The sequence below is a fragment of the Pectinophora gossypiella genome, chromosome 10 (assembly GCF_024362695.1).
Source record: "Pectinophora gossypiella chromosome 10, ilPecGoss1.1, whole genome shotgun sequence".
Lineage (NCBI taxonomy): Eukaryota > Metazoa > Arthropoda > Insecta > Lepidoptera > Gelechiidae > Pectinophora > Pectinophora gossypiella.
In genome coordinates this window covers 12,464,411-12,488,957 of record NC_065413.1, presented here as the reverse complement: position 1 = coordinate 12,488,957, position 24,547 = coordinate 12,464,411, and the positions used below count along the sequence as shown (strand labels likewise).

Genomic DNA, 24,547 nt, shown 5'->3' with positions numbered 1-24,547 from the left:
AGTAAGTAATAATCGGGACCAACGGCTTAACAGCTTCACCAATTATGTACCATAATAGGTAGCTTTTTGATTAGGTTCCCTATCACTGCACTGCTATCATGTTATGATGACATTGGTGACATAAAAACAACATTTTAACAAGTAAGCAGATAAGTTTTTCCGACTAATTCAACCAAGATAGATAGTCTTACAAGAACAGAAATAATAAATAAAATCCAAGTATTAAATTCAAATTAATTTTATCTTAGTGGTAAAATCCGCAATATCACTCTACACAGAAAATAATATATCAAAAACATTGATTCATTGTTTGTTCATATGAACCTTACATCTAGATGTGGTTCTAGAAACAATTATCCTTTATGAAGATAGCACTTTGGAAATTCACTGACGAATACAGTCGTGAGTTTATTGCACGAACTTCTCAAGAATCGATTACTTAGCTAATCTACGCAAGTGTAAGCATAAAGTGGAATACTGATATACATACATACATAAACTCACGCCCGTAATCCCTAATGGGGTGGGCAGAGCCACAAGTAATCAAAGACAACTTGCAGCCACTGTTGATACGAAGTCCAAAGATGGATATGATGATCCTTATGGTGATAAGGGATCAGCCTATCGCCCATAACATTAGTCCATCATGTTAGAGGACACAATCCCTCTGTCGGTTTTTACGACGTTGCCCGGGAAGAGAAGCAGCTGAACGTGCTCTATGTTTTTTATTTGCTCCCAGAACAGCATAGAAGAAAACAATACTGATATATTTTGGTTTAATGGTCATTTAGATTATTAAATGAAATTAATACTTTATAGACGGGGATACGGCTCACCCATCACGTAGGTCTAACAGAAAGCTCGGTGAGGTGCGGACTTACTGCATCTTGCGATAGATGTACCTCTGACTACCCCATAGAGATATTGTCGTGAGCTGAATGTGTAAATGGAGATGTATGTGTAAATGGAATAAACTTGCTGACGCTTTTTAATTGGCGGCAAAAGTCAATTTGCAGCGTCGTGGGACGCCCGGTTTTGTTTTTTAATGGACGGGTTAACCCTAGAAGTCGAATGTAGGCCTTCCTTTGATGATTTGTAGTGCGTAGCGCACATGGGACAGATTGTGTAAGGTGAGATTGGTGTAACTGGTGCAGTAGTATATAGGGTAGGTCGTGGAAAGTAGGGTAGTTAGGATAGTTTTGTAAATCATTGGTTTAGGCCTGTGATGGATACGAACCTGCGACCTCAAAGTAAGAGGCAAGCGTTCTACCAACAGGGCTACAACGGTTCTTTCTTGCGTCTTGTCTTAAAAGGAAGTGAAAGAATTGGCCTTCGATAGACAAGAATGGAATTAAATTAGTGATAATGATGATCCATTGAACTTGTACAATACCTAAATAAAAATACGCCAACAAAATAAGAGTGAACGGCGATTCTGACGGACACCTAGAGGCTAGGGCAACAGGTTGGTGGAGGTGATTTAACGGCTAATAGCCGGAACCAACTGCTTAAATTTTCGGATAATCAGGTGGAAGCTAGCCTAGGGCCGTACCTGGTGCATGGAGTAGACGGCAAGCACGACGAGCACGTGCATGATGTTGTGTGAGTTCAGGCAGCGGTCCACGGCGCCCGGGAACCACTTCTCCGGGATGTGCAGCGCTCCGATCACGCCGCCGCCCAGCGACACCGCATCCTGAAATGGTACCATGTATGTTCTTTATGAGAGTTTTCTTTGAAGTTATTTATTTAGATCTAAGGCCCATACAACAAAGAACCTAAACAATTCATATACTATTTAGACATTTTATTGTTTCGCTTCCTTGAAGCGTCGGAACACCAGTCCCAAGCAGCTCAGAGACGAGTGACTCATGATATCGAGAGCGTCGAGTAATACACGCAGCCAATGCTGGAGTATTTGCCGTTATTATAGTTTTATTGGAGGTACATTGATGCCTCTTCTGTAGAATCCCTTGGTACAGCACTCGATGATCTCTTCAAATCAAATCAAATCAAATCAAATCAAATCAAATCAAATCAAATCAAATCAAATCAAATATACTTTATTGCACAGAACTAAAAAAAAAAGGTGTTGAAATACGGAGTTGCAACTTTTCCTCCGGAAATAGTTAACGATTGGATAAAAGAATGTTCTAGAAAATATTCTGGTGACGCAAAGGCAGAAAAACAAATGAACAACTATTTTTAGCTTGAATTTAAAATTAATATGATTTTTGAAATTCGAGTAGAACGCAATTGTTCTTTAAAGTAGCTGTAATATTGGTTGATTGTGATTGCTGGTGCATAATTTACTATATGTCGTATAGCACCCTTTATATGACCCCTCTGGTTTTATTATTCACACCGCTGCACGAGGCATAGGTGTGGTATGGTTTGTTCTAATCAATTTTGTCATAAATATAAAAGTAATGATGCATAATAATTGCATTTGATCCGTTTTAAGTTATTAGAGTACTTATATACACACATTGTTTTATGCTTATATTTATTATTCATGTTTCTTATCTTTACTGACGCCAGCAAGACTATAGGTTAAACTTTTTAAGTACCTACTTAGTTCTCTTTTGGATCAAAGGTCTCGCTGCCATAAACAAAACAGTATCACGCCTATATCACAAGCCGTAAAACACATTATTTATAACAGTTCTCTTGTAGCCCGCGCGCTTTTCCTGTACTGTGACAGAATCGAAACCTGGACAAAGTGCCAGAGACAGGATAAGCAATATCATGGTGAAACCACTTTAGAACCCTGTCACATTAATATATTTGACAGTTAGTGAGACTAACAGTTCAATTTCTCTTAGTTTTTAAGTTTATCTTCTGCTGGAAGAGATTTTCTACTAGAAAAAAGCTGAACCGTTTGTCTGTCTTGTGTTAGTCTAATCGTTTTATATCGGGTTCTATGTACAATAAATTATTTAAAAAAAATAATGATAAAAAAATTGTGACGTGGGACCAAAGTGTATCATATTTCGCGCGCGTATTTCGAATGATATAATGTACTTACATATAGATTTGCCTATAGGTACCCTACTTAGCTAATTCTTCATGCGTGAACTTATGGATTAGATTAGTTCGTAAAGTGCTTGAATTCCAGACACTCCGTCAGATTGCGCCCATTATGCATATCAAACAATGCCCGTAAGTAGTTGTAGGCATGATGGTTCTTGCGAACTTGGAGTTTGCATTGCATTCCCTAAGGATTGTGGCCATGAAACTTTGATGGCAGGCTGGAAGCTCCGGTTTATCACTCTTCCCTCAAGAATATTTGATGACCCTCCTGGAGGGTTTATATTCTCAGTACTTACTTAATATATTCATTTTTATATTTTATACATCGTATTACTCGGCCAAATGGCCTGTTATTTGTTCTGGAACAATTTTATTTGAGTGTTTACGTATCTTTAAATAATGATTTAGTAGCACGAAACGAGAAAATTCTTATTTAGTAAATACTTATTTTTTTAATTAAGAAGAGGATAGTCGCGGTAACCCAACGATCCCTCTCCCCATATAGTACATATAATAACACATTTTTTAAATATACTATGGCTCCGATTCCTGCAGACATCTCCTAATTTTATTTTAAGTTATCATCATCATCAGCCGTATGACGCCCACTGTTGGGCATAGGCCCATTTTAAGTTATACTCGTTTCTTATTCGCCGAAAAGGAAAAGGACGGATTATTGACAACTGTTAATTTTGCAATGAAATAATAACCCAGGTGAATAAAATAGGCATCTAGATCGTATGCAATCCGTTTTGACGTTATTGGCCAATATACAATTTTGGAAGGGTTTTTTAAATCTCTGCCTAAAATTGACGTGCGTTCCATAAATGTTATGCATGTCGATTACCCGTTCCTTTCCTTTTCGGCGGATAAGAAAATGACAAATATAACTTAAAAAGTTTATTTTAGATGGTGTGTACCGGAATCAGCATCAATGTTAGTAAACAAAATTCCGTCGTCTCTACTTTATTTTTATGTCTTATATTTAAAACATAATTTAGGACGTCGATATCACGTGTTCGATATTAAGTTGTACGCTGGCGATTTGAGGTTCTGCCCACACAAATAGACACCGTTAGACACCGTTACGGGCTTGAGTTGTGTCTATTATTATCTTATTCTTATTGTTGATAACATTGATGTACTTATAATATTTTTTCTATAGTACATTGTTTGATAATATCTCGCAATTTAGTTATAGTCTGGACACTTAACCCAAAAATCTCTTTCTTACCGTGTAAAACCTACTAAAATTGCCCCAATAGGGGTAAATAAAGCTCGCTCTAAGACCGTATTGGTGCGGGGCTGTGAGTGTACCTTTTACGTGAACTAAATCATAAATGATTTAACACTTTCATTGTGTATGAATAAATCACATATGAGGCAATAAATCTGAAACTCATACGTGTATGTCCCATATGTGGGGCACATTTTTTCTCGCCAAAGTGTGTCTATGTACTTACATAAATTCCAATGTGTTTATTGAAAAATATCATTACACGTGAGGGGTTGATATCTAATTTTCAGTTACACAGTGAACGTGTTAAGTTACTTACTATCTGGTTGAACTGTCCTCAATATACGCATCCTTACATATTAAGTTATGTATGTATATGTCATCATCATCATCATCAGCCGTACGACGCCCACTGCTGGGCATAGGCCTAAGTAGTACATTAATTAATGCCTAATTCGTATGTATATGTACATGATCTTAATATTCCTTAGGCCAACAACATCATCCAGTTTATCAATGACGCGCTTATTGTGATATATATAGGTAATAGAATTAATAAGTAATGGGGAAAATGTTCGCTTATAATTCCTATTAACTGCGTAGATATTAGTCATAATTTATACTACTTAATATATTTCTGACCTTAGATTTTGCGCCTCGGTTGTGGTTTTACATGGGTAAAACGAGGTTATTGTGAGCGACCGGGAGCTATTGTTTTCTGCTCTGTAAGGCAGTTTGGTGATCCAACTAAAGACATTAGGTAGAGTTATTATATCGGTGGGCGGCGCTGGTGGCTCGTATCCATTCATTATTAGTGTGAGCTCCGCTGGAAGACAGCCAGCGGCTCCGGGCCGGAATTACAGTGCTCGGTCCAGTAATGGCGATTAGCGGGAAGAGGATAGGGGTACAATCGGCGAGGATGGTGTAGATTCGGTGATTAAACAAGGCATATTTGCCAAATGTGTTTAATTTCACACTTTCTACTATAAATGCGCCCCGATGGCTGGTATTTTAATAAAGAAGAAAAAGTATACCTTTGGTAGACAAGAGGAGAATGCTACATCGACAAGAGCGTAGCTCTTAAATGATTGATGATGACTATTCAAATAGGAAACTTGAATTTCGTCGTGTAAACTTACCTATAATACCCTTTATTTAAGTTATTATTAAAACTATATAGATATGTATTCGTTTTAAAGGCCATGTTACGTTACGTGATTCATTAGATGCAAGGCGTCTGGATAGGGTGGTGTACCTAATAAGCCATAAGTAGAGTGGGCAGGGCCAAGATTTCGTATACCTACATACACCCGACGCATTCTGACGACGTATTCCCGACGTATGTAGGTTTATGTATGTAGTTATTATTTTTTAATTGAAAAAGGTGCATTCGCTTAATCGCCAGCAGTAGAGCCGTGATAGAGCGGTGTCGAAGGCGACTGCGCCGGGTTAATTAGCTAACTCCAAGACAATGTATCGTTGTACACGTATTGCCTGTTAGCGCCTGCCTCAATTACCGCCAGCCGACTTGCGAGGAAATACCACGAGAATTACCGCCACCACTTACCAGGATACTATTCAAAATATTCACTTACTACGGCTTAGTAAGTACATACTAACGAAAAAATGGCAGGTACAAAAGTAACTTTCATAAGGCCTTTGTATCAATTAGGTTTTATAATAAGGTGGATGTTTACGTATAGAATACTAGGCTAGGGAAACTACAGGAAGGTTGCATTCATTTTTATTTAATTTTCAAATTATGTTTACACTAATAATTTAGCAGGTAGGTAGTAATTATCAGTCCCCCAGTTACATAATTCTATAGATACCTAGTATGTATAGTTACATATTTTTATATGACAATAAAAAAGTAATAAAAGCCATGGCAATTTGCAATTTATACGGACAATTTTGTATCATTTTTCATATCAAAATAATTTACCCATGCAAAAGTATTGTCCGTCCGAGATAATTACCGTAATACTGTGTCTGGTATGGACTTTATTGACTTTTATCACAATAATGTATACATTTAACACACATTCACAATGCAGCATAGAATAAAGAATGATAGGATAGAACGGTAAATCTCCGCCCCGCGCCCATTTGTATCGGGCGTTTACCTCACCTCCCCTGGGTCTTACTTGGAGCCGCTAAGGAGTAAGGCGAATCGCGGGAACCGTCTGTCTAGGGAATGCCGATCTCGCGAGATCTCGTCTAATATTTCGGGATCAATCCCGAAGCATAATATGACGAGATCCCATTTGAGATTGACGGGATCGGGCGAATCGCCTTACTTAAATTATTTACTTAGTAATATTGAACAATGCAGGTTTTTGTTTTCTATAAAAAAATACCGACAAACCGACAGAGGGATTGCGTCCTCTAACATGATGGACTAATGTTATGGGCGATAGGCTGATCCCTTATCACCATAAGGTTCATCATATCCATCTTAGGACTTCGTATCAACAGTGGCTGCAAGTTGTCTTTGATTACTTGTGGCTCTGCCCACCCCATTTGGGATTACGGGCGTGAGTTTATGTATGTGTATGTATGTATAAAAAAATATTTTGTTTTAATTAACCTCACTATCACAAACAAGCACTTTTAATCGTTTCCAGCCAACAAACTTACATTTTTTTATGAACTAGACGAGATTCCGAAAATTTCGGGATCTTGCGGGATCGAGACTTCCAATCCCGCGGGATCTCGAGTCGGGATTGCATTCTACGTCTGAGTGTCCGGGGTGTGAGTGCAGTGTACCATATCTGCAACTTTAGTTTGAAAGAGATCGCTTTTAGCGGTCAGGCCGCCTTAGCATACGTTTGTGTTATGTTGTGTATGTGTTGTTGTGAGCAAGAAAGTGTATCACACATGCATCGATACCAGTATCGATGCGCAGAGTATGGATGATAATATCGGGGAATGTGACATTATAATGTGGATAAAGTTTAATGAAACATAATGTTTGTGGTATGATAATAAATAATTCTGGTGTATTATGTGTCAGTGGCGATTAAACCTCGTGTATCGATCGCCCGCATCGGCCGGGCCGCCCTGCATCATATGCATCCCTTGACCACACACTGCTGTACTAAACTGTAACTCAGTACCTACTACTACAATACATTTACAATTGGGTACTTTCCTAGGTCAAAGAATAATTATAAAATTCCAATTAATTAGATTTTAACTAACCGCCTCCGTGGTTCAGTGGTTCAGCGTTGGGCTCACGATCCGGAGGTCCCGGGTTCGAATCCCGGTGAGGACATATAACAAAAATCACTTTGTGATCCCTGGTTTGGTTACAGGCTGATCACCTGATTGTCCAAAAGTAAGATGATCCGTGCTTCGGAAGCCACGTTAAGCCGTTGGTCCCGGTTACTACTTACTGATGTACTTAAGTAGGTAAGTAGTCGTTACATGAGTCATGTCAGAGGCCTTTGGCGGCTCAATAGTAACCCTGACACCAGGGTTGATGAGGATGGTAATTCACCTCACAACAAATACGATAGAAAAAGAAATTCTAATTACCAAATAAAGACAGATATAAAGTTTATTATTTAACTTATTTATGAATTTTAATAAAGAAAAATTTAATAATTGTTGCGATATTTTTTCACGTTTTTCTATGACGTCACAGGTTGATTTTTCATGCAAATTCCATTATAATTTCGTGTTTTGACGTTTAGTAAAAAGTAACTGAATTGACTAGTTAGCAACTACCCTATTAGAAGCCTTGAATAACATATTATACCTATCCACCTTGGCTTCTTACTACCGCTGTTATGACTTGAATGTCTACTATAAGGCTTGTAATTAATGTAAGTTATAAATTCAAGTCATAGCAGCGGTAGTAAGCCAGGTGGATACTGACATACGTTATATACTTACATTAGTATCTTCCGGCAGAATAAGGAATAATAATTTTTTTTTAAAGAACGTCTAGGGCCCTGTGCCGAGGTTTTTCCTGCAGCTTCTTTTCCCCGGCTGTACAGGTTGTGAGAAGCTGCAGTAGTTTTAGGCGGATGAGACGTTCGTTATGTAAAATTGACGATTCAAAGTGTAACTATGTTACCTACTGAATAAAGATATTTTTGAATTTGAATTGAATTTGAATACTTAGAACGGCCACTCTCAGCTTCCCACTAGTGTCTGAGCTAGGTTTACCTCACCCCCCTTCGGACATATTTTAGACTTGTATGTTGTATCGTATGGCGTCAGACGTCACACACACAGATGCGCGTGTACGATAATGTCAATATGGGGTGTCTGTGTAAAACGAGGTTGTTTGTATGAGGTGTCCGTGGTGTGCTTCCGGTTAAATAACTATAAAAGATATCTACACATTATTATCATATTTATCTCCTCTTGAGGACGTATAACTACTGAATTTATAATTAAAGCACATAATAACGGGTTCTTTCCGCGTTTAAATGGGGATATGAGACTCCCAATATTTCGACACTGTTGCAAGTGCCATGATCACGGGATGACTGATGAGATAGGAGTGGAGTAGGTAGATCCATAATTTTCTACGGGCAGACATATCTGTCTACCCTTGTTTTTGTTTTTGATATCGGAATGAACCCGTTATTATGTGCTTTAATTATGATAATAACCGCGTAAACTTAAAACTACTGAATTTGACTTTGAATTATAGATAATTAATAACACGTGGTATTCAGGCTTAATGTCCGGTTGATAGCACTATTGCTATAACATTATGCGCGCTGTCTATAGCTGGCGAAGAGTGGGTGATGCTATGTTTAGCCTCTGCCAACCCCTTCGGGTATACAGGCGTGAAGTTGTTATTATATTATCATAATTATCTCTCTTCTTAAGTATCTACAATAGCCAATAAATCTTATTTAAATTTTACAAACGCACTTGGTTTTCAAATGCGCCTTATGGCAAAGACTGCATCGACGACGTGTGAAAGGAACAAAGGCTTTCAATGATTTTTAATGTTGTTATAAAAAATGAGTTTGAAAAACCAGGCAAGGACCAAAAAAATGTACATCGGCGAGTGTGAGGGTGTAACAGGAAACTAGAAATTGACCACTAGGTATTTCAGGAGAAAACTATATTCTAACACGCTTCCGCTGAAATAGAGTTACCTACCTCCGATTGCTTCAGATGGCTGGATTTTGTTATTTTAATTCAGTTATGATGATGATTTGATCCAGCCGCTTTCGGCTACGGCGACTGCTTCAACTCCGACATTCATGTGCTCAGATGTGACTTATATAACCAATCTTGTTGGGAAAGATCCTCGCAAATTGCGAGCATATGTGCACACCATCTAATTAAGTAAAATTGATTGCCGCAGGCAGAGCCGTTGCAGTTCAATGAACAGTTCAGTCATGATCATAATACAAAAAGGAAGTTTTCCTGGCTGATAATACAGACACATTTTTTTTTAGGATAGCCAGTTGCATGTCCCTCTGGGCAAATGCCTCCCCCTTCTCCTCTTATTCATCTCTACCCTGTGCGTTCTGTTGCAAAAAAAAATGTACCAAAGAGAGTGGAAGCGAAAGTGGCGTGTCAGGATCGTACTAACTGGAATTCCATAGGCTCTGTCTACTGGGACGGGAAAAAGGCGTGATTTTATTTATGAGTATGTATAATAAAATACTAAACATAAAATACTCTGAATGATACGTTATAATCGGCTGTTTAGGTGTTATAAGACCGTACTCACACGCTAGTCACGTTGGGTGTCATCAACAGTGGGTATTTAGGTTAATGCCCTCAGTAATACGATCCCTCCGCGCCTGTAGCCGCGCCTTTATGAATCGTGAGGAAGCCGGACCAATGCCGCCACAGATTACTAATAGTCCGCGACTAGCAACTAATTAATCTCCAGTATACCTCTAAGTAAGTATAGTATGTTGTTAGGCTGTGGCCTGCACGTGACAATAATAAATTTGTATCAGTTACCTACTAATGATCCATCGGTTTTGCTGTTCATGACAAATATCAAGGTAGTGGATAATAGTTCTGTTTGTTTTACTATCGGTCAGGACGATTGGTTAATTTGAACACACCATAACATAAGCATACCCGAAGGGGTAGGTATTCATCAGCTTTTTACTAGGTACTTAAATTAAGTTAGTAATTTGAATATTTATCAACTACTTATTAACTAATTTATTTTAAGTTAAGTAGGTAATACATCCGTTTATAGTTGTAAGTTAACACCAGTTTCCATTAAAATAAAAAAAAACAACTGCGTTTTTTAGTGTCAGGTACAGGTTAACAAGAATCTATTTTCCAAAACTGATTAATAAATTACAATCGAGGGTAGCTGGCGCATGGTGGGTGTGAGCATTAAATAAACAGGTTGACAGGGTCGGAGGTGAGGAGAGCAATAAATATGAGGTGCCATGGCCACGGTGGAGCGGGCAGTGGCACGCGTTGGCTTGCGGCCAGCATTGCTAGAATGTACTCCGCGCCTCACTCCGCCCTGCGCTCATCAAGTGATGTATGGCCCTTTGCTGGCGGTAGGGGCCACGCAACAGAAGAAAGAGGATGGAATGACCTTTTTTTGACGTGACTTACTGTAGATTTGCCGCAGATGGCATTAACTACTTGGCCGGACAACTGGGGAGCGCTGAAGGCTATCACCCGGTACAACGTTTAAGACAACAGGCCTAAGGGTGCCCAGTTGGGCGCGAACCTCGGTTCAGGGCGTCCGTCTGAGAGGAAAAATATTTGAAAGAATTAATCGACCCTAGTGGGTCGATAGCGACAAGCGCTGATTGAGGGAAATCGTCGACCCCGCCGGCGGGGTCGGTATCGGGGTCCTGAAGTGTTTTGTGTCACGAGCTGATTGGCTGCCTATAGAGGCCTATAGAGGATTACTCTAGCCATAGGGCTAGAGTAATCGGGTTGTCGGGATCGTATATTACGTCCTTCGGACGCCGATACTTTTCAGTACCGTCCCTAAGTGGGATGTATTCGGAAGCCGCTACTACCAGGGGAAGATGGAATGACCCTAATGAATGAGAACCGCTGTCATCGGTTCAGCCCGCTCGCTTTTACTACTACTCCTGCAAAAAGATAACTACGATAGCTTTACTGTGTCTTATATTCCGTAGCCTCTTTACCGGCAATGTATGTTTTATGTGATAGCATAGAATAAGGAATAATACTACATAAAGAACGGCAACTCTCCGCTCTCCACCAGCGTCTGAGCTAGGTTTACCTCACCCCCCTCGGACATAATTTAGTCTTCAATCGTATGGCGTCAGACGTCACACATATAGTTACTCAAAATCGTGGTCTGCATCATCACATTCAGTATTCGTTACGGTGTCATTAACACCCATACGTACTTGTATGGCTACCTGGTTGTACTTGCATGGGGTGGAAGTGTCATCGTAACAAATAGTGAGAGGAGTGATTCAGCTGATTATTCTGAGTTAATATCAAGTGGAATGTGTCACTGCAAAAGTATACAATTGAAAATAATTTAAAAAAGAAACAAAGAATAATATGAATTTTTCGTCGGAAAATTCTACTTGATATCAACTCAGAGTCATGGTCTGAATCATTCCCCTCGGTTTTCGTTACGATGTCACTAACATCGTGTATGTGTGTGCATTTTATATTACTAGTCGATAAGCCGCCCGCACTGGAGCGAATACAAAATGCACTGCATGAGTCTGCATGGTACTTACTTATTATTTATTTAATTTCCCCACTATCCCCTCAATTAACCGCCGCCCGTCGACGTCTATGTAATTTGTGCGCAATTGATATTGATTTATCAGAAGGGTTAATTTGCCTCGCCGTTGCCGGCTTATTATTGCGAATTGCTCGTTGTAAAGCTAATGTGTAGTGCTGAAAGTTCTTTATGCATTCTGAGTGCTTTCTTGTAAAGTGTTTGTTTTAGTATCACAAACATTAGTTATGCGACTCAGTTCCTTGATATCGACTCCGCTCCATGTGAAAGCTCGGTGAGGAGAAATCTCGCAAAGTGTGGGTAAAAAACTACCCAAGTCGTGAGTTTATGATATCGACTCCGCCGGTGTGGTGAACATTCCTCTCCTTCAGCGTTTTTAATCAGATCCATCCTAGCTATTATCGCCGCTTCGGGATGTTTCTCTCCGTCGTGATCCTCTCAAACGACGCTCGAAGCCGAAGTTCATGCCCACCAGGGGCCTTAGCCAAGTTGCAAACGTTTATGAAAAACGACATTGTTATCGAATAAAATGTATGGGATTGACATAAGGATACTTTACTCGATCATTTACACCGTCGTTATTTATTATTCAGTTTAAAATGGTCTGCCTAAACCGACGTTATAAAAGATGTAATTGCTGAACACTGCTTCCTGAGATACAGGTCTCCTAGTTCAGGTAGCAGGGTTATACTTCTGTAGCATTTGTGTGTCCTAGCTGTAGTACCCAATGTTGTGTCGATCTTTTTCTATGACAATAAACAATTATTATTATTTTTTTTTTATTAGTAATCGCTTGCAACTTGACCCTTATCACAACCCCCCCCCCCCCCCCCCGCCCCGCCTTTGAGCTCCCTTTGTCAATTTTGGCTTGTAGGTAGGTAGGTAGTTTTTTTTTACCGCGTGAGGTGAGAGAGATTAGCGCCTTTAAATATGCATAAGATATAACACAAAGCAGCACATTCGGTGGCTTTATTGCTTCAATTTCTTCCAGCCAACTTCGCGGGAATTGAATTGCTTTAAATTGGAGTCCCGGGCGGAATATACTTACCTAATTCTAAGTTTTATAATAAGTCACTTCAAAATAAAGTACGAGTACATATAGGGTTACCTGTAGGAAGACGTGCAGTATGGCGTGCGGGTCGCCACCGCCAAGCCGGGCTGCGCGTGCGCCGGCCAGCAGCACCCGCATGCAGAACGGCGCCGCGAAGCACAGCCGCCGCTCCCACGGCGACCACGCGCGCATCGCCTGCAATTCCGCACCGACATAAACATACATTTATATTTATTGGCTCTCTTTATTATTCACAAAGAAAAATTCAAACAGTTTTGCACGTCGATAATTACACGTACGAAGGCGAACTTAAATCAACACAATCGAGATTTATCACCAACCCACAGTGAAGTAGACTAATTAGTGGAGGAGAGTAAGCTTCAGACCCTCTCCGGTTGATTAAGGGCAGGCGAATCCCCAGCAGTGGGACGTAAATATGCTATATTATATTATATGAGGTGTATTATGTTTTATCATCAAATTGTACTTTAAGATATGAGGCCACAGACATATAATTTTCTGTATAATTCTCCGCGTCCTGCATGACTTGCAGAATATACTAATTCGCTCACCGTTCAATGCATATTTGCACAGTGCTGTCCACGTCGTAACATGTAAATGGCTCAGAAATCAATAAGAAGTGGTCTATTTACCTACACGCCTACTGCAAACTAAGTATGTAGCTTAGCCACGTCACAATAATAGCAGTCTTCTTCTATCGTGAGGATTGTGAGGTGGATTACCAATTCCATCAATCCTGGTGTCAGGGTTATTATTGAGCCGACAAAGGCTTAACGACTACTAACTTGCATCAGTAAGTATTAACCGTGACCAACGGTTTAACGTGCCTTCCGAAGCAGCATCTTTCTTTCGGACAATCAGGTGATCAGCCTGTAATGACTTATACCAAACTAGGGATCACAAAGTGATTTTCATGATGTGTCCCCACCGGGATTTGCACCTGGGACCTTCGGATCGTGAGCCCAGCGCTCAAACTACTGGACCACGGAGGCCGTTATAGCAAGGCGCTGGGTTAACAATGAAAAATAATTTCTTTCTATTTTAGATACACAAGCTCACGCCCGCGAGCTACACTAGGCTGGATAGAGCAACAAGTAATAGAAGGAAAACTTACAGCCATTATTTGACACGAATTCTTGTGAAATATATGAATAGCTATACGCCCAATAGGATGGACCATTATGTGTTCTGTAGTAGATTTGCTTTTTATGTGACTTAATCTGTATAGGACTGGTTTTACCTTCGCAGTTTGGTAGCTTCTGTAAGAAAGCGGACCTATCAAATCTTCAGCTTAGATTTAAGCGGACCCTGTGAAACGGAATAATATTTGCCTCCAACAGCATTGAATAGTTCGTCAGACTAGACTTTATCAGCGATGTGCCGTATTTAGTAGACTATTACGTCTCGATACACCTGGCCAAGTTAATGCCATTTGCCGTTTATCTACAATAAGTCACATAAAAAAAGAAAAAATAAAGTCCTAATACTAGGGACAGGCTAACCCTTTTCAAACTGACAGCGGCTATGCACAATATTGCGCTACGCTGCTCTTCTGGACTGTTGGAAGAGTGGAAGAGTAGGGTTCACTCAGAAACAAAATTCTAAACTGGATTGGCTATTTCACTATGTAATAGGTAGGTAGGTATAGTCCAGCAATCTTGTTTATGGTATGAATGGAGGATGGTTAATGAATGGGACGTAGGGCAGTTTTAAAAAGTAAGAAGGAGAGTCTATGGTGGGATGTCGGTCAGGGTTAGAGGATAAGGGAAGAAGTTTTATTTTTGTTTTGTTAAAATTTATTAAAATGGAGTAAAGATATTTAAAATATCCCGTTTTATTTCCATATCCCACTATTTTTCAATTCCCTTAGGCAGTATAAAGATAAAATTTATAAATATTTATGTCCTCCAGCATACATTTTTTTTTATAATTATCTGAATAATTGTATTTGTATAATTTAGTTATCTACCTAAACGGTTACGCTGTCTTACACTGCAAGTGTTGTGTGCACCTAACACTGCAAGTGTTGTGGCTTTTGTAACAGTCCAATTCTTGATGTAACTTTTATTTTATTTAATGTTTTATTATATAAGCTGTTGGAAAACCTTTTTATAAATAAATAATAGGTGCTCGTAGTGTGTAGTGGTTGGCACAGGTAGCGGGAAGTATCTAAACAAGCCATTAGTAATATATTCTACTCGTAGATTCTACTACAAATTGTCAATGCATGACAATGACATTGTATGACAATGTATTCGTGAAAAGGGTGATACGAGTATAAAGTTGGATGACTCGAGTTAGACTACCAATGAGGGGCTTTCCAGGCTATGTTCCTAAAAAAAAATAGATAGCGCTGTTAAGATTCATCGTGATAATTACCTATTTTCTCATTGCTCGGGTACTTACATAATTATTCAAAAATATAATGGCAAAGGCATATATAAACATAATTATGTTGCTACCTATATTGCTTACCTTTATTTTGATCAGAATAATAATGGGTAGAAGATGTGTGTTGCCTGGGTGTAACAACATTTATAGACAAAAATAAACACAAAAGGATTATGTCCATAAAATTAGAAGGTTAAACGAAGGCAACACTCCAGCGCCATCTATACATATATTTATTTCGGGAGCGTAGCCAGGAAAATTCCTTATTGATCTATCTACTTGCCCTGGAACGGGTACCTACCGCAAGATAAAAAAATAGAACCTACTAACAAACGAAAAGCCTAATCTTCGATATTTATGCAGGTCATACTTGCTAGGTACTTGTAAAAAGTACTAATGTACCTTTTACACCTACAAATGAAGTTACAAGAAAAACTGAGAAGAAAAATCATAGAGCTCTCATATTTTTGTAGCGCTGTCTTAAATTTATGAGGATCCCGGATCGGGCAATGTGCTGAAAATTTCAACGGACCCCAACGACCGTAAATCATAGCCAGCTACGGAGGTCGCGTCTTGTACGATATTATACCATTCATTATTGATACAAAACATCTTACTTATTGAAATGTAATAAGTATAACGTGATATAAGTACTTATGTTACGTTTTTTTTAATCATTCTACTCAAGTAAGAAAATGATGTTGTTTCATTGGGCGTCAAACCCTATACGTAGAAAACAGACATCTATCTAAATCAATTCTGATTTCAAATTAAAACGATTGTTCTTATTTTCAAAAGAAGAACAAAAACAATGAAAAAGAAACCTCTAAAAATAAAATAAATTAATTTTATTCTAATTAATGCCCCGGAGTTTCCAGCCGAAAAATAGTTTCAAAGAATATTTGAATAGCCTTATAAAACAGAAAAGTAATTTTCCTTTCCTTTGTTTAGTAATTTTCCTAGATTTTTACAAATCACTTTTTTGGAGATTTTTTTTTGAAGCTTTTAGAGAGGCTGAAATCTAAACTAGGTACTTATCACCTGTGCCACCTGTGCTAAATGCTACACCACATATATCGCGCACGACGCGATAAATGAACCGCTAGAATTAGTTTATTTATCGCGTAGCCGATAGAGTTTGCTCATTCATCGCATTGCGCAAGCGTACAGAATGTTACGGCTACGGGTCTCCAGGTTAGAATCTATGGTGGTACATACCTTATATAGGCCGAGGAGGCTGCCGAGGCAGTAGACGGCGAGCGCCGCGTACCGTAGCGGCGCAGGCGCACAGTACACCGTCGCCGTCACCATCGGGATTGCACCTGCGCAGAAAGTGTTTATTTTCCATTTTCTATCAAATTTTTTCCTACAACCCTATCATATTATAAGAGATACATACTAAGATCATGCCTATTTCTATTGAGGTAGGCAGAGACGACGGAATTCCATCTACTACGATTCTGACACATCACTTTCGCCATTCTTTAGGTTGTGTTCACTGTAGGTACTCTCCGGCCAAGTAGTTAAACCAATCTGCGGCAAATCTACAATAACCTATCTACAAGTAAAAAAAAAAACTGTAGGTAAGTATTCTAGGTAAGGTAAGGTACTGTAGGTAAGTAGGTTATACTTTAGTTATTAGTAAGATTATGTGGGTTTTTTTTTAGTCTTTTATTTACTTAAGGGCTTTTAGCAAAATTTGATATGCCAGCCCCATCGATCAAGACTGACTAAAACTGACAAATGACTATGTGGGTTATGAACCTATCTGGCCCTATAATGTAGAACATAGTTTTGTCTCTTATTCCAAAGATGAGAAATTTCAACGTGGCCGTAATATAAAATATTCTTATTTAACTAATTGTCCTGCAATAGGAAAGCCACTGAATTACAGTCAACCATAGAGGGTTCAAACATTTTAATAAACTTGAACATTTATAAACATTCCATTTCCTGATTTCTTTGAAATCAAACAGACTGAGAACGCCGAGAAAACTTATAAAATGAGCACGTTTCGTTCCAATAATTCTGTGGTCTGAAAACATTTCAATCGAGGAATACCAGCACAATGGAGTTGTAGTTGTGGTAGTCTGCAAAAAGAGAAAATACTAACTGGTTGGGTCGTGTTCGGAAATTAAACTCTGATAACGTGTAGATTGGACTGAAAGTGGATCGATAATTTGCTGTTTATAAATTTCAAAGTATTCAAGTAAGTAGGTACACCACTCTTTTTTATGAACATATCTGTCTTCTTCTTCTTCTATCGTGTGGGTTGTGAGGTGGATTACCCCAACCTAATCAACCCTGCGGTCAGGGTTATTATTGAGCCGCCAAAGACTCCTGACATGACTCATGTAACGGCTACGTACACAAATCAGTAAGTAGTAACCGGGACCAACGGCTTAACATATCTATGACTAAGTAACAAGTTTTGAAAGGATTTTATTACTGAGTTTTTACTTGGGAATTGTAAAAAAATATAATGTTTAATGAATAATGTTAAATAAGTAGGACATTTTCTAAATTATACTTACTAATCGTACCGAATTATAGTGTAATCATTAAAAAACATTTCTATTTGGCAATTGATAATGGATATATTGGGGCAGTTCTCTTGTGAAATTGCGGTTAATAGATGTCAAGATGATTTGGAAGTAGAGCTGGATTTATGGAGTTCAATTTTTTTGCTTAAAACAATAGGACAGAGACATGGCAAGCTTTCAAATCCCTAATTGACTCCACTTGCATAAAAAGTGAAAAGTTTCAGTTGACCTATTTTGTTTGGTATAAAACCTTTGGCAAGAACACACCTATACTTAGCCATTAATGAGATTGGCAGCCGATGGGCCACGCGAGTGATAAATATGTTTTTAATGACCTGCTCTCCAATTTTTTTAGTAACGCATAAATGAACAAACATACAAAACCAGTCATTATCTGCTGACAAGCAATTACTTACGTATGCTTACTTCGATGTTTTAACAAATATTGGAAGTTGTTATATCAATTTTGTTTGTTGAAACCTCTCCTCATGGTTTTGTTTAGTAATATTAATGATTTTTCGTAATATTAAAAACCACTATAGCAACAATGAATACTTAGGATACGAGTGAGACGCAAGTTGTGTATTTTACTTGCATAATATGACATTAGTAGACCTAATTAATTTGTTTTTGACGTTACGTTGATCTGGTAAGTATCGAGACGAACTATTGCGGGTTTACCATTGCCATTTCCTGTACCTTTGTTTTTTAAATGACACAACAGAAACATAGTAGTGTTTACTTACGTCTTTAGTTGCAGTTACATTTCAAACCAAATCTACCAAAACTAACTTGTAACTTGTGTAACTTTGCAAGCATGGTAAGCTCTCAGAATTTTGTCAAATAGAGAAGAATCCCGTGTTCATGATACATGTGCTGCTCGCCACTCCGCTAAATGCGTCCTACTTGCGACGCGAACAAGAGACGCCAACGAGCTGCTACATTAGGTACTAGGTACTGACTCGGCATGGCGACGTGACACGTCTTACAGACTTCTTTTATTCTGTGCCTGATTTATTACAGCCACCAGTGGTACAGTGATTCTCGGCTAACATCGCATTTCCAAATACAAAATGCTGATTTCTATCTACATCAATTTTAATCGTGTATCAGAATTTGAATTTAGAATTAAGTTGTGATTTATTGTTGTTTTGTTCAAGCGGGTATCAAAGCCATTGATATAATGCTACTAGATAGATTTAAGCCCCGTACATCTTTTAAATTTAACTTTCTGTTGGATGATGGGTAGAAAAACGTACGTTCTCTCAGGGATCATGTTGTCTCCAATGCGATGGATCCTCTATCTCTATGGGCGATTTCTAGTAACATGTCATCATTGCATACATTACTCTATATTAGCACTTCAAAGCCAAGTGTGGCCGCAATTTGTTGTGCAACCCTGTACGTTAAGGTTATTACTATTCAGCAATATTAATTCTACCGGGTCGCTACACGGCGCATTAGCTAAACTATTGATGCACCGCATCTTCGGGCGTTTGTCGTCCCTGCATCGCGGAAACAGATATAACGCTACCGTGTCCAAGGTGTAGCAACAGACGATTGGTCCTGGGTACTGTAGTGACCAAAGCGAGCAGGTATATTAAATGTTCTGTCGTCGTACTTGCATAGGTAATTTAATTATTTACACCGTCTGCAAAGTTATTGCTGGATTTTGGTAGCACAAAAACATATTCCGTCTAAAGTTTATCTAAAATTGAACTGCAAAACCGCAGTTTATAAGTCAGAATGGTATGTCGACGTAAGTAGACTTAGCACAAGACATTTGTCCGGTGAACGGGCGCTGCGGTAATCTGGGCTTAAGGCTTCAAAGGACGGCCCAGACTGGGCTGTAAGCGGTGTCAGCTCAAAGTCACGTCGAAAATCGTCACCGTATTGTGAAAATCTTGTAAGTGTAACCAAACTTTACAGGACAAGGAAACCCGTGGGATTTTTTTTAGTAAGCAACCATTTTTTATCATTTATTATCAATATCAATCAATAAGATCGTAATTGCCTTTTTATTTCACGAGCTTCTCACACGTTGCCATAGATGGCACTACAAGTTTTCAAACCACATAGCAAACAAAACTAATATCTATTCGATTTCTTGTATTTGCGAGGTTTTCACAGTACGCCTACGAAATTATTGGTTTGTACGTGTTGCTAGTGACATGAATCCGAAATCTGTTTTCAAATGTTTTTTAGTACACGACCCAATTGTAGATAGGTATAGAAACCATTACCACATAGGTAGACCCTCAGATACCGTTGATAGATTAGCTGCAAATATCGGACAAGTTTTCTATCGATTCTATCTATTCCATTGGCAGCCTGCTAGTTTAGTATGTCCACAAATGATGCTGAGTTCGATTTCCAGTTAGGTAACAAAACATCGGACGTGAATTTTATAAAAATATGCCTGTATATTATACCAAACCTATATAAAATAGACCGTACCTCTGTAGTTATAACTTAGGTTTTATTATAACATAAAACGTTATATTCAGAAGGAGCACTTTAGCAACAACCTCCGCTTCGTACGTTCGCTTCGTTTGGGGCTTCGTATCAACAGTGGCTGCAAGTTGTCTTTGATTACTTGTGGCTCTGCCCACCCCATTTGGGATTACGGGCGTGAGTTTATGTATGTATGTATGTAGCACTTTAGCAAGATATTTAAAAACGGATCGTTGAAGCTGCATGTTACGGGCATAGCGACCGCGACACTCAAACTTTTAACATAGTTTTTTTTAAATAAAAGTGCAAAGTTTCCGCGACGGTTTCAACCATGATGCGTAAATCGCACTCGTGGCTAAAAAGTTGCTCTCAAAAAGATAGGAAATTATGTAGATCGAGTAATTTCTGAAAATATTTACATAAATATTCAGTATTATCTCTAAATTTTAATAGCATGGTCAGACACATCAGACATGGACAAATCTGCGTTTTTGTTGCATGCGGTTTTTTTAATTGACATGATCGAAGGGTTTAATTAGGTACATTAAACAAAAAAATGCACATACCATTGTTTTTTTAGCGTGACATATTGTAGATTTACCTCAGATGGAATTAACTACTTGTTTGGACAAATGGAGAGCGCTGAGGGCTCTCACTCGGTTGTTAACTATAGAACAGTACTCAGGCGAAGCCGGATCGAGTCACTAACAGATAACTATGTATAAGCGTCCATTAGTTCAAACCCGACAAGCCAATTATAGCTTCTTTGTAAGGTATGAAGTTTCCTTTTCTTTAGCCTTTACAAGCTAAGAATACATTGAATGAATCTCGAACATTCCTGGCTACCTTTGTGCACCCTGGATAATGTGGATATGCCTTTTGTTATTTCCTCTCTCCATTATTCCATCGCATTATTTACCATTAGAGATTCTTTTATCTCTAGTTGGGTCTAGTTTTAGCCTCTTTGATCTGTTTTATCTAAGTCTGCCGATAGTTTGCGGTAGCTGTTATCTCACCTTTCTACATATGAATAAATCTAAAGGCATAATGTGTTGACCCTCCGATGTTTTATGTATTCAGGAAACGTTCGGCCCGAAGTAACGGGATATATAACCAGATTACTCTTGTCAAATTTTAAACAATACTTATATAATAAACGTAAAATATACAGTGATCAGATGCACATCTGATAGGTTTGGAATAGCCATTTAAAATTAAAAACTTCATTATCAAATGCAACTGGAGATAGTTTTTCACGACTTGTGGTTCTTCCCATCTTGATTGCAATTAAAATAATTATTTTACAAGTCGATGAGTGAAAGATATAATTATGTATGTGCATTTTTTTGTATTAGGTACTTACATTAAACCCTTCGATCATGATAATTAAAAAAAACCGCATGCAAATTCATTCAGCGGTTGTCGAGATTACCCCGGACAGGACAGATTTCCTTTTATGCTACAGGATTTTGATTTTCATAGCACATATTGAGTGCTGTGGCTTAGGGAAACTAACAAAAAAAAATTAAATCGAAAATATATTCTATTTTCTCTTTCCGTTTAAGTATACTACTTTCAATCAATCAATCAATAATACTTTATTGCACATCGACATATACAAAGGACATAAACATACGAATAAAAATAAGCACAATAGGCGGCCTTATTGCAAAGCAGCAATTTCTGCCAGGCAACCTCAATCTAATGTTTTCGGGTATTTACTTTCCTAACTTAAAATAAACAATTTCTATTCTATTCTAATTCTAAGTATTGAACGAACTTTGTTAGGTACGTACCTGCGATGGTAACCTAAAGACATATACACACTTTTAAGGTACTTACGTAATTACCTATTTAGTATTTATTAATATATGTACGTATAGTATAGAGTATTTATTATATTAACTTTATAGTTTTACTTTTAGGTATTTATTTATTTATCATTTTATTTTTATTTTTTGTTTTGTTGCACCATACCGCATCCAAGTTGTAAATGTTTGTTTCCTTTTGTTGGTTGCCTGGAAGAAATTGCTCTAGAGCAATAAGGCCGCCCAAATTGTACTGTATTCATGTGTTTTGTCTGATTGTTGAAATTTTAGTTCTGTGCAGTAAAGTATATTTGATTTGATTTGATTTATCGCGACAATTAGTAACTGTAGGTGAATACATTTTCGTATGTTTACAGTGGTGCTAATTCCTGTAGACAACATCTATCTAAATTTATTTTAAGTTATACATGTCATTTGCTAACCCGCCGAAAAAGAAAGTGACGTCTAATCGAGAACATACTATTTTAAGAACAAATTTCAGATTAGCCATTAACCCAACAGAATTAAGTTGACAGCACTCATCAAATGGGTTGCATACCAGCGAGATACCTATTTGATTCGCCCGGGTTATATTCAAATTCAAAAAATATCTTTATTCAGTAGGTAACATAGTTACACTTTGAATCGTCAATTTTTACATAACGAACGTCTCATCCGCCTAAAACTACTGCAGCTTCTCATTCATACACATTCATTCACTCATTCATTTTACATTCATACACTCATTCATTTTAAAATTAACAGCTGTCAATAATCCGTCCCTTTCCTTTTCGGCGGATAAGAAAATGACAGATACTTACTTCTAACTTATAATAAAATTAAATGGTGTCTACAGGAATTAGCACCAATGTAGATATTAAGTTACCAACACGTCTGCACAGATTATACATAATATACTTTTATATTATATTTACGAATAATTAGATCAGATCCTTAGCTTTTCTTTTAACACATTTCTATTAAGCACTGTATAACCAATTAGTACAAATTGCCCTAGTTACGCCAAGCACTTTTTTAATTGTTTTTGTTGAATAACCAGTAGAATCCTTTGGCCTATTTTCTTGAAGTTAACTCGTGTAGAAAGTATACCTACACTTACACCTACAACAACCTATTTATGTTCGTCTACTTTTTGCTCTTACGTGTGCGGTGCAAGAGGGGGAATAATTTATTTATTGCGGGCAGAGAGCCTGTGCCCCGGATGGCTCTTTCAAAGGATGGCAACCCCACAATTTGACCACTTAATTTGAACACCTATTCGCTGTAACTAATGGAAGTTCCTTCGCTAACATGTGTAAGTGCTAGTTTTGTATCTGAAAACCCCAATTTTCAGAGGAAATTGGTTTAACAAAACTTAACAAACATAATAAGTAGGCATTTCAATCGTCGCCTTTTAGATAGTGAAAACCTGGTAAGCGCCTTTTTGATTGTGATTTTCTTCAACAAAACCTCAAAACTGTGATTCTAAGTAAAAACTGAAGCTGCAGTTTTTTTTTATCTGGATTGAAACTAGCGTGTCTGTTGAGAACATAATTTAGGCGCTTACAAGCGTTTTACTATAAGACAATGATATACATACACCTATATAAACTTTTGATCTGTTTTGTGCTGGGCAGAGCCACCTCACATTTCTTTATTATGAAAATCACAATGTTACATATTGGTCACATCATCAACAATTTAAGAGCCACGCTCTTGTCGGTGCAGCATTTTCCATGCTACTTTTTTAGGGAAAAATAGGGCAGTGGTTTCCCTCTTGCCTTCCGCCCCGCAGTACTCTGTCTGACTCAAGTGGGAAGGCACCCAGAGTAGTCTATTACAAAGCCATACTCCTGCGTACACATACATACATACACATACATATTGGTATGTAGTACATTAGTTACTCCAATCCATGTACCTGTTACTACACATTTCTATCGTTTTACCTCGTATTATTCAGAAAATTGAATTTGTAAAGACAACATGGGAAAGTACCTCGTTGAAGTCTTTTGTTCTTCCATTTCAATTTACTAATATACTTATTTCTATATTGCTTTATATAGGTTTGTATGGTATTCTGCTACGAAAACAGGGTTTAACATTATTGAATAATGTTCCTAAAAGTAAATCTGTGTTGATACAGTTACCCTGTGGGGTGGTTATATACTGTCGGGAGGATTTCGACCGTCGTCCTACGTCAGGAATAGCTCTGCTGATCTCCCGTAGTAATACTGTCTTCCATTATTCATACAGGGTGTTAGTGACATCGTAACGAATTCTGAAAGGGATGATTCAGCTCATTATTCTGAGTTA

The 24,547-nt window shown here is 38.1% G+C and overlaps 1 protein-coding gene across 1 annotated transcript in view; it reads right to left on the bottom strand.

The window, feature by feature from the left end:
- The window catches only part of LOC126370101 (progestin and adipoQ receptor family member 4), an 84,698-nt gene that overhangs the window by 4,237 nt on the left and 55,914 nt on the right, over nt 1-24,547 (bottom strand). The window contains exons 3-5 of the mRNA XM_050014829.1: nt 16,645-16,748; nt 13,072-13,209; nt 1,553-1,693 (exon numbers count right to left, since the gene is read on the bottom strand). Of these exons, the coding sequence (XP_049870786.1) occupies nt 1,553-1,693; nt 13,072-13,209; nt 16,645-16,748 (383 nt within the window). The remainder of the gene's footprint in view (nt 1-1,552; nt 1,694-13,071; nt 13,210-16,644; nt 16,749-24,547) is intronic.